Below are 11,392 nucleotides of genomic sequence, written 5' to 3'. Positions count from 1 at the left end.
CTGCAGCCCAGTGCTCGCCTAAGATATGAAAATCCTACCGAGTGAAGAGCAGACCTCTCACTCGGGGGCTTAGCTGCAGTCCAAGTGCTCGCCTAAGATATAAAAATCCTACCGAGTGAAGAGCAAACCTCTCACTCGGGGGCTTAGCTGCAGCCCAGTGCTTGCCTAAGATATAGAAATCCTACCGAGTGAAGAGCAAACCTCTCACTCGGGGGCTTAGCTACAGTCCAAGTACTCGCCTAAGTTATGAAAATCATACCGAGTGAAGAGCAAACCTCTCACTCGAGGGCTTAGCTGCAGCCCAGTGCTCGCCTAAGTGGATTAAGGAATAAGTCGACTGCAGTGAGCGTCTTGCTTTGAGCCTGCAAAAGACATTTCGAGCCAAAAGCAATCATATTCAAACACCAAGTTCAAGTTGGGATCGATTCCAAAAGGAACCGAAAGTGCTCAGGCACTAAGCCTGTTAAAGTTTATCGGTTACAACTCCACTCGGCATACCGAGGCAAATTTAAAGCATCAAGTTTAGAAGAAGTTTTTTACCCCTCCTGTGGAGGGCTGGAAGGTGCAACAAACTCATCAAGATCAATTCCATCTGCGATTCGAGTGGCAGCAGCAAGGAAAGTTTCCATAAAGGACCTGAAGTCGTGTTTCTTGGTGTTGGCCACCCGGAGGGCCGCCAGCTTGTCTTCTCGCGCATCTTTGTAGTGGACTCGGGCTAGACACAGAGCAACATCTGCACCGCACCGAGCCGAGGACTTTTTCCACTCCTGCACTCGACCAAGGACTGTGTTCAAGCGAGCCATCAGCGACTCGAGGTCGTTCTGGAGTGTCTCCCCAGGCCAGAGCGTCGAGTCGATGCGAGATGTGGCGACCTTCAGCCTTGCAAGATAGTCCACGACAGCTGCAACACGGGACTCCAGTCGGAAAACATTCATGGCAACTTCGTCGTTCACCGGAGAATTGACGGGGTCAAGGTTTGGTTCCAGCCGACTAGTTTCTTCTTCAAAGTTTTGACAAAATTCTGCAAGGACGATCACCGAGTCAAGGCAATGGTCGAATGGAAAAACCACGATTGGAAATGATTGCCGAGCATAGAGATTTACCTTCAAGCATGAGAAATAGCTTCTTGGCAAGACCATTCAGGAAGACCTCCAGATCTTTTTTCTTCCCAAGAGCAGCTTTCAGATTGGTATTTTCTTGCTCAAGCTTTGCGACTGAAGCTAACTTCTCGTCAACAAGCTTGATCTTCTCAGCTAGTTCAAGGTCTTTCTTCCGTTGGGCCTCCCTCACCTTACCTGCAAGTTACAGCAAGATCAGATTTTGAAACAAATGAAGGGAAAAAGTAGTCGTCAAGGTCTCACCAAACATACCTTCGGTCTCCTCCTTTGCCTTCGTCAGATTCTCCTGAACCAGTTTCAAATTCAGCTTGAGCTGAATGTGCTTGTTTTCCAGCTCAGAGTAGCGAGCCACAAGATCACAGGAGTTCTGTGAAGAACCAATCGACTAAATGTCAAATATAATTCACTTCCGAGTGAAAAAGGAAAAATCACGCGTTTCTGAGACTACAGCCGAATACAAGCATTCGACTGTAGTCTCAGGGACTACACCCAGTGGGTGCACTCAGCGTGCCCCCACTAATCCTATTGAAGATAAAGTCGACCAGTCGACCTCAAAAAAGAGATATATTCTTTAAGACTGTAATCGACTGCCAGCAGTCGACCACAGTCTCGGGGACTACACCCAGTGGGTGCACTCAGCGTGCCCCCACCGGTTTGCGAAATCCATTCGACATAGTCGAATGACGGAAAGACTGAACTTATGAAGCCTAAGACCGACTGCCAGCAGTCGACCTTAGCCTTGGAGACAGAGTCGACCAGTCGACCGGTTTGCGAAATCCAGTCGCCATAGTCGAATGACGGAAAGACTGAAATTATAAAGCCTAAGGCCGACTGCCAGCAGTCGACCTTAGCCTTGGGGACTACACCCAGCGGGTGCACTCAGCGTGCCCCCGCTAACACGGAGTTTAACTCGACACACCCACTGGGTGACTACTATAAATTCTGGAAAGAAAAGTTTTTGATAGCATATCCTAACAGAACAAACGGTGGTCGACTGACCTGAACATTGCTTTGGAGGGCGGAACTGGCGTCGTAAGCTGCCTGGCTCGCATCCCGGATGGTCTTCAACTGCTCCATCATGATCCCTGCCTGGCGTATCGCCTCCTTCGCTGCGCCAGCTTGGTCCTCTGGGACGTGGTGCATCGTGAAGAGGGAGGGCTGCGGAGCACTCGTCAGTGGATCTGCGAAGGACACGGTGTGTCGAGTGGTGTTCTCCTCCTCCGCGACCAGAGTCTCAGGCACCGTCACATCCTGGGTCACCCTGCTGGCAGACGCTTTCCTACTCCTTCTGTACTTCAGCGGTTCCTCATCTTCATCATCATCAGGGAGAGTGATAACAACATTGGATGGAGCTACAGAAAAGAATCAGGATTAGATCATGAGTCAGTCGACTAAAGACGGTGTTAAGAGTATAGTACCAGGTTTTGAGGTTGCTGCGTCTTCCATCTCATGGTCGTCAGCCCGGGCCGAGGTCTCAGAAGTAGCAGCACTGCAACTCCAAAGAGTCAGTCGACTAACTCCAGCGCCAACCAGAGATAAAGTTCACACAAAACAAGAAGACTTAAGCAACATGATTACCCTGATATGGTGGGGATGGACACCTTCATCTTCGGCAAGTGCTTGGTTGGCTTCGACGGGGCCGCCCTAGGCTGTTTCGACGCCTTTTCAGTCGGCGCCGGAGAGGTGGTCTGAGGGCGCTTGGTCGACTGTGTAACAGTCGCAACCCTCTCGCCGCGTTCGGCCGCAGGGTCATGGACAAGTTTCGACCGCCTTTCCGAGCGCGGTGGTGCGACCTCCTCCTCCTCCTCCTCCTCTCCCTCGTCCTCATCGTCATCATCATCATTGTCATCATCATCATCATCAGCCTCAGCGGCGTCCGAGTCCCACTCCTCCTCCTGGCTCTCGCCCCCGCTCGCTTCTCCCTCCTCGGTGGAGCCTGTGCTCCATTGGGCATCGAGTACAGCTCAGTGAGGGCCTGATAGACATCAAGACAAAGATCAGTCGACCGATCAGCAGAGAAAACAGAAATAAATGTGACGAGAATACAATGGGAAGCGGAGCAGACATACCTTGTTTGGATCACTGTGGCAGTCGAGTAGAGGAATCCTTCTGGCTCCGTGAGGGTTATCTTTGTTCCCAGTAACAGCGGCCATCCACCTTTCCAGAGTGGTATCGTCGACTGTTTCTGGATTGACCCGAGTCACATCCTCAGTCCCGCAGTACAACCACATGCAATGGCTCCGGAACTGAAGAGGCTGGATTCGACGCCTAAGGAAAACCTCCAGGAGATCCATACCTGTCACTCCCTCCCGAACCAACTGAACTACGCGCTCCATCAGCATCTTCACGTCAGCTTTCTCCTCCGGAATCAACTTCAGAGAGGAGGGCTTGTTCACTCGGTCCATGGTAAATTGAGGGAGTCCACTCGACTGCCCCGGCGTCGACTGATCCTGGCAGTAGAACCAGGTCGACTGCCAGCCTCTGACTGACTCGGGAAATGTCATGGCTAGGAAGGTGCTCTTGTTCCTCACCTGGATCCCCAGACCTCCACACATTTGGACAACTCGGGTTCTTTCGTCGCCTGGGCTCGCCTTCTTCACGGTTTGAGAGCGACATGTGAATATGTGCTTGAACAAGCCCCAATGCGGTCGACAGCCCAGAAAACTCTCACACATGGACACAAATGCGGCAAGATAGGCGATAGAATTCGGGGTGAAGTGGTGGAGTTGCGCTCCAAAGAAGTTCAAGAAACCACACAAGAAAATGCTCGGCGGCAAAGAGACTCCGCGGTCGACATGGGTAGCCAGAAGCACGCACTCACCCTCTTCCGGCTGAGGCTGCCACTCTTTCCCCGGAAGCCTCGCAGCTCCATGAGGGATCAGGCCCTCGTTGGCCATGTCGAGGAGATCCTTCTCCGTGATGGTCGACTGGATCCAATCTCCCTGGACCCAGCCTTTCGGCAGGAGAGATCTAGACGAAGACCCGCCGCGGCTGGTGGATCTCCCCTTCGCCTTCTCCGTCGCCGACGCCTTCTGCGCGCGCTCCAGCGCCGCCGTCTTCTCCTTGACCATGGCTACCGGCGAGGCGCGTGAGGAGAAGTTGTGTGGAGGCGAGAGCGTGCGCGTTGGGCGGAGACGAAGGGAGCAGAGAGAGAATGCTGAGGCACTATTCAAAAAACCCTCGCCGGGCCCATTTATAAGATCCCTTCCGAGTGGATGACAGGTGGGCCCGGTCGATCTAATCATATCCTGTAACAGTTGCGCAAGCGTGATACGTGGCGAAAAAAGCGGCACGGGAATCGAGGCGTCTATGCCCTGTCCCATCCGAGCGCCGCGGTCCGCTCCGCTTCGCGCGCTCCCCCAAATTCCGTATCCCGCGGAATCCGCGGACGGCAGATCAGTCTACCAGACACGGGATTTCCTGCGATCCATCGCTCGGAAATCAGCGAAGTCCAAAAAGATCACTCGACGAAGAAGAAGAATGGATCGAGTCGACTAAAGAAAAGTTGTTCACTATCAACAGAGAGAATTTTTTGGTTCAAAAACAATGCACAACCAGTATGCAAAAGCTAATCGGAAACAACACCAACTCCTTCATCACTCAAGCCTCAATCCATTCGGGGGCTAATGATGGAGTCACATACCTAGGGTAGGGTCACGGACCTGATCTAAGTACCCTGCCCGAGGACACCCTTAGAAGAGATCACCTTCCAGTCGACCTACGAGGGACTCACTCGACTGACTTGAAGGACTCGACCACGAAGACTCACTCGACCACCAGAAGGTCAAGAAGCACTCTGCACTACAACGGCCTGTAATTAAGTAGACTTTATGATAGTAAAGACACTTTATGTGGGGCGTTACCTGTAACGCCCCGGACTTAATACACCTTAAACCCTTCATTACGCGGGCTGGCTGGGGACCTGGCGCACTCTATATAAGCCACCCCCTCCACAGGCAGAAGGGTTCGGCACCTTGTAATCCATATACACAAGATCCACTCGACCGCCTCCGGGCTCCGAGACGTAGGGCTTTTACTTCCTCCGAGAAGGGCCTGAACTCGTACATCTCTTGTGTTTACAACCTCTCCATAGCTAGGACCTTGCCTCTCCATACCTACCCCCCACTCTACTGTCAGACTTAGAACCACGACATCAAGTCAATCACATCATTCTCTAATGATGTGATCCTATTCATCAAATGACAACTCATGTCTATGGCTAGGAAACTTAACCATCTTTGATTAACGAGCTAGTCAAGTAGAGGCATACTAGTGTCACTCTGTTTGTCTATGTATTCACATATGTACTAAGTTTCCGATTAATACAATTCTAGCATGAATAATAAACATTTATCATGATATAAGGAAATATAAATAACAACTTTATTATTGCCTCTAGAGCATATTTCCTTCAGATATGCCTAGTTGATGTGAGACTATCTCCTTCTTTTTGTCTTCTCCACAACCACCTTCTATTCCACCTATAGTGCTATGTCCATGGCTCACGCTCATGTATTGCGTGAAAGTTGAAAAAGTTTGAGAACATCAAAAGTATGAAACTATTGCTTGGCTTTTCATCGGGGTTGTGCATGATTTGAATATTTTGTGTGATGAAGATGGATCATAGCCAGACTATATGATTTTGTAGGATAAGCTTTCATTGGCCATGTTATTTTGAGAAGACATAATTGCCTTGTTAGTATGCTTGAAGTATTATTGTTTTTATGTCAATAGTAACTTTTGTTTTGAATCTTATGGATCTGAATATTCATGCCACAATAAAGAAAAACTACATGGATAAATATGTTAGGTAGCATTCCACATCAAAAATTCTGTTTTTATCATTTACCTACTAGAGGACGAGCATGAATTAAGCTTGGGGATGCTTGATATGTCTCCAACATATCTATTATTTTTTGATTGTTCCATGCTATTATATTATCAATCTTGAACGTTTTTATATGCATTTATATGCTATTTTATATGTTTTTTGGGACTAACCTATTAACCTAGAGCCCAGTGCTGGTTTTTGTTTTTTCCTTGTTTTTGAGTTTCGCAGGAAAGGAATATCAAACGGAGTCCAATTGACTTGAAACTTTACGACGATTGTTTTTGGACCAAAAGAACCCCATGGAGTACCGAAGATGCACCAGAGGAGTCCCGAGGCCTCCACAAGGGTGGAGGGTGCCCCCACCCCCCTAAGACGCGCCCTCCGACCTTATGGGCCCCTCGTGGACTCCCTGACTTATTCTTGACGCCAACACCTCTTATATATCCCCAAACCTCCAAAACAGAACCGAGATCAGGAGTTCCGCCGCCGAAGCCTCTGTAGCCACCAAAAACCAATCGTGACCCTATTTCGGCACCCTGCCGGAGGGGGAAATCATCACCGGTGGCCATCTTCATCATCCCAGCGCTCTCCATGACGACGAGAGAGTAGTTCACCCTCGGGGTTGAGGGTATGTACCAGTAGCTATATGTTTGATCTCTCTCTCTCTCTCGTGTTCTTGATTTGGCACGATCTTGATGTATCGCGAGCTTTGCTATTATAGTTGGATCTTATAATGTTTCTCCCCCTCTACTTTCTTGTAATGGATTAAGTTTTCCCTTTAAAGTTATCTTATCGGATTGGGTCTTTAAGGATTTGAGAACACTTGATGTATGTCTTGCATGTGTTTATATGTGGTGACAATGGGATATTCACGTGATCTACTTGATGTATGTTTTGGTGATCAACTTGCGGGTTATGTGACCTTGTGAACTTATGCATAGGGGTTGGCACACATTTTCGTCTTGATTCTCTGGTAGAAACTTTGGGGCACTCTTTGAAGTTCTTCGTGTTGGTTTGAATAGATGAATCTAAGATTGTGTGATGCATATCATATAATCAAACCCGTGGATACTTGTGGTGACATTGGAGTATATAGGTGACATTAGGGTTTTGGTTGATGTGTGTCTGAAGGTGTTACTTTAGTACGAACTCTAGGGCTGTTTTATGACACGTATAGGAATAGCCCAATAAATCGATCAGAAAGAATAACTTTGAGGTGGTTTCGTACCCTACAATGATCTCTTCATTTGTTCTTCGCTATTAGTGACTTTGGAGTGACTCTTTGTTGCATGTTGAGGGATTTTTATATCATCTAATTATGTTATCATTGTTCAGAGAATTTGCACTAGTGAAAGTATGAACCCTAGGTCTTGTTTCGAAGCATTGCAATACCGTTTTCGCTCACTTTTACCACTTGTTACCTTACTGTTTTTATATTTTCAAATTATAAAAATCTATATCTACCATCCATATTGCACTTGTATCACAATCTCTTCGCCGAACTAGTTCACCTATACAATTTACCATTGTATTGGGTTTGTTGGGGACACAAGAGACTCTTTGTTATTTGGTTCCAGAGTTGTTTCAGAGAGACCATCTTCATCCTATGCCTCCCACGGATTGATAAATTTTAGGTCATCCACTTGAGGGAAATTTGCTACTGTCCTACAAAACTCTGCGTTTGGAGGCTCAGCACGAATCTACAATAAGAAGGTTGTAGTAGACATCACAGTGCTCGTGGCGAAGACCGCGGCTCAAGTGCGGGCTGGTTGTCATGGTCGTGAGGGCGGCACAGGGACCGGTGCTCGACGTTCGATGTGGGTGGTGTGGCGGGTGCGTTTGGTCGCACCACATTTCGGAGGCAGAAATTTCTTGCGAGGGGTCATTCCCATGTCTGGTTGTGGCCAGGCCGATGACGGCGGTGCTTGTGGGCGCCGTATCCTTCCTGAAGGTATCGTCGCGACTTCTCTCTGTCCTTTGGGTGGCTCCGGGTGAAGACCTTGATCCTTTGGATCAGGCGGCGGCAACACTCCGGTGTCGTGACCTTCTTGAAGGTGTGGTCTTGGAGTCCACGGTTTATCGGGCGCGTCTTCATCTCTTCGTGTATGATTTAGGTGGCGTTGTCGTTTTTTTGCACCGTTGTATTTTGTTTTGGGTGTGTGTGATGTGGTGTCGAGTTGTAGCACTTGTTGTATAATCGTTGCTTTATATATATAGCGGGTCGAGGGCCGTTATGTATCATTCTTGCTATGTCTCAGATGACTGCGACTTCGGAAAGTCTTAGTCGATGATATATCCGGGAGATCTTACATTGAGATCCGTGTACTTTTTCTTCTTCTGATTTTCTTTTTCTCTCTTGCATGTAATGCCGCTTGACTGAGACTTTTTATATCTTAGTCGACTGAGACCTAGCCACACCTTTTTTAAATATCTATTCATCCGCTGATTTTGTAATGAATGAGAACAAATGTACCTGAAACTGACTATGCCGACATAGTAATATATGGTTCAGAATTTGAATTTTTGTTGGCACTCCTTTAACTTGGCCCGCCCAGCTTTTGCTTAGTGCTCCGCTAGTGCTGATGCATAAATCCTACAGTAACCATTCACATCCCGGTTGCTCCGTCAACACTTTCAGCATCGCACAAAACACAAGCGCGCGCACACGGAAGCAAGCAAGCCATCTACATAATTCGCATGCAATCCCGTCCAATATGCTCCAAATCCAGCCCCAGCCAACTTGCGCTCGCTCGCTTTACCATAGAGATATGCAAACACGCCGCGCACCTATATATCGTAAGAAAAGCCGCTGCTCTCTGAACCCAGCTGCATGCTAATACGCTGATACGATTCTGGGAGTACAGCACGGTCGCCTTGTTTAATCGGCCAGAAATATCCGGTGCATGCACAATCCATGGTTTCCAGTCTGATTATCGTTAGCTTTGATCTTGTCATGTCTCTGGCTCTCTGCCACTACCAAGGGGAGTATCAGCGAAGAGATACTGCACATCTCGCTTCAGATCTTGCAACGACCGGCTATCAATCCAGCCAGTACATCGAGGCCATTACCGGAAACTAATTACTACTCCCTCCGTTACTAAATATTTTATCTTTCTAGATATTTCAACAAATGACTACATACGAAGCAAAATGAGTGAATCTACACTCTAAAATATATCTATATAAATCCGTATGTAAAATCTCTAAAAAGACAAATATTTCGAAACGGAGAGAGTACTACTAAAGAACTTCAAATCATCCTTACTGGAGACTGTCAACAGGGCATAATTACACCCCATTAGCTACGCTATCTATCTAGCTAGCACCCCACCCGATAAGTAAAGAGACCACGAGACGAGATTGTTGGACGGACGGGATTCTCTCTCGGCAGGGGGGAAGAACCTGTATAACCTTAACAAGACTGAATCGGCGGCCATGTGAGGCTGTCTCGTCTGCTTGCATCACCGGGGGGGAAAGCAGCCATCAAAGGTGACCAGCTGACCCTAGGTGCCAAAGGCGTCCGATACATTGCACCCGGGCCTCCAAATCTCCAGGGTCTGCCCCCCAACACAGGCCAATTGGCCGACGGGTACACTTGCGCATCCGGGGCAGCCGATCGACCCCGCACTCGCGCACCCACGCCCACACCACCGGTATCTGTCCTTGGCCATTGTGCCGCCCGAATTCAGAGCCATCTTCGATCACAATCCATTGCAACAAGTAGCAAGCCCTTCTGGTTAGTCCCTATATGTACCACGTACAAGTAGTCTGCTGCTGATACAATCAGTGGCATACTGCTTGCTCTCGGGTCTCCGCTTGGAATTGGGACGGTCCGCGGCGATCGAATGTGGACGGAGAGGAGGGCGAGGAGGAGCGGTTCCATGGCCGGCGGCGGAGGAGGGCGGGCGCGCGGCGCGGAGGGGAAACGGGCGGCGCCGCAGGGGCAGAGGGCGCCCGCCGCGACCGCGGGGTACTTCACGGCGGAGCTGGCCGCGCTGTTCCTCTGCCTGACCGCGCTGCTGGTGTTCCTCCCGCTGGTCCTGCCGCCGCTCCCGCCGCCGCCGTCGTTGCTGCTGCTGGTCCCCGTGGGGCTTATGGCCGTCCTGGTCGCGCTGGCGTTCGTGCCGTCCGACAGCCGGAGCATGGCCTCGTCGTGCCATTGAAGAGGACAGCGCGCGGTAGTAGGAGTGGAGAAATCATTTTGCTTTCTTGTTTTTGATTGAATTGACAGTTTTGTTAACTGCTAACACGATCCATGTAGAGAAATCAGAGCATTATTTAATCACGTGCGACCGTCAAAGAGTACATTTGGTTCGTCAAGGATTTATCCAGCAATTTTGTCGAAACTAGGACTTGTCAAGTGTTAGTGCTGAGTTAGGTCATTTCCACACCCATAAATTTCCTTCCGCATCTGTCCATGAATACGGACGTGGGAGACCATCATCCAAGGCTATTTTGTACTTTCTCTGTCTCGACGCTACACTAGTGCAAAAACGTTTTTATATTATGGGACGAAGAAAGTATATATCTGTCAGTAAATTCAAATTCAAACGTACTTCTATCCACACAGCGCGCCGGATCACACCAACACCGGATCGCATGCCTGATCACAAAAAAAAAGAGACAAGTATGCTTAGTCTTTACATGCCCGAATCCAAAAGAATATTAGTCTTACAGTCCATGCATTTCTGCCCTGCCGGACCGGCAATCCCAGTCGTCTGCTCCTCGATCAAGGTGGTGTTGTCGCCGCCGCGTAAGCAGCCTCCACCTCCTCGTCCGCGTACGCCTCCGCCGCGTCCTCATCGTCCGCCGCCGCCAACTACTAATCTTTCTGCCGCTGCAACATCTAATAGCGGACGGATTGCTCGATGATTCTTGCGTCGACATCCAAAGAGTCCACCTTCCAGGTCAACATCTTGGCCTGCTCCGCATTGGCGGCGATCTTCACCTTCTTTTCCTTGAGCGCGGCCTTTTCCTTTTCGATCATGATCCTCCTCTCTTTAAGCTTGAGTTTCTTGTCCGTCACCTCCATCAACAGTTTGAACCTCTCTGCCTTCTTTTCCTTCTTGATGTCCGACCGCTTCACGCATGCTCCTCCTTCTTTACCAAGATGTTCTTAAACCTCTTCGTCAACTTGACAGCTGCACATTCCCGCTTCGCCCTCTCCACCTCCCACTTCTTCCTGTCTGTCCTCATAACCCCTCCTCCTCCATCGCCTTCGTCGTGGATGATGTCGAGCATCTCCCTATGCGGGTCGTCGTACGTCGGCTTCCCCGCTCTAGGCATTGTAGTGAACAGCATGCGTACACCCATCTGCTTCCTGCCTGTCGTCCGTGCCCGAACGAGTTGCGAAGAAGAATACTGAGCGGCACCGCATTAACATTGATGATGTAAGGCACCGTACCGGCAGGGGTTCCGAGCTGCTTGGCGGCATAGTAGTACA

General features: G+C 49.3%; 1 protein-coding gene across 1 annotated transcript; it reads left to right on the top strand.

The window, feature by feature from the left end:
* The first annotated feature begins 9,535 nt into the window (after nt 1-9,535).
* On the top strand, nt 9,536-10,264 carry LOC119302113 (protein AUXIN-REGULATED GENE INVOLVED IN ORGAN SIZE-like). The gene has a single exon (XM_037579167.1). The coding sequence runs from the start codon at nt 9,795-9,797 to the stop codon at nt 10,110-10,112; it is 318 nt and encodes a 105-aa protein (XP_037435064.1). The 5' UTR covers nt 9,536-9,794; the 3' UTR covers nt 10,113-10,264.
* Nucleotides 10,265-11,392: the final 1,128 nt, after the last annotated feature.

Source organism: Triticum dicoccoides, chromosome 1A (assembly GCF_002162155.2).
Source record: "Triticum dicoccoides isolate Atlit2015 ecotype Zavitan chromosome 1A, WEW_v2.0, whole genome shotgun sequence".
In the NCBI taxonomy this organism is placed as follows: domain Eukaryota; kingdom Viridiplantae; phylum Streptophyta; class Magnoliopsida; order Poales; family Poaceae; genus Triticum; species Triticum dicoccoides.
Note: the sequence above shows the minus strand (reverse complement) of the source record. Positions and strands in the feature narration are given on the sequence as shown.

Bases quoted from the DNA above. Each gene is read 5' to 3' on its own strand.
- LOC119302113 (XM_037579167.1), top strand. From the start codon at position 9,795: ATGTGGACGGAGAGGAGGGCGAGGAGGAGCGGTTCCATGGCCGGCGGC.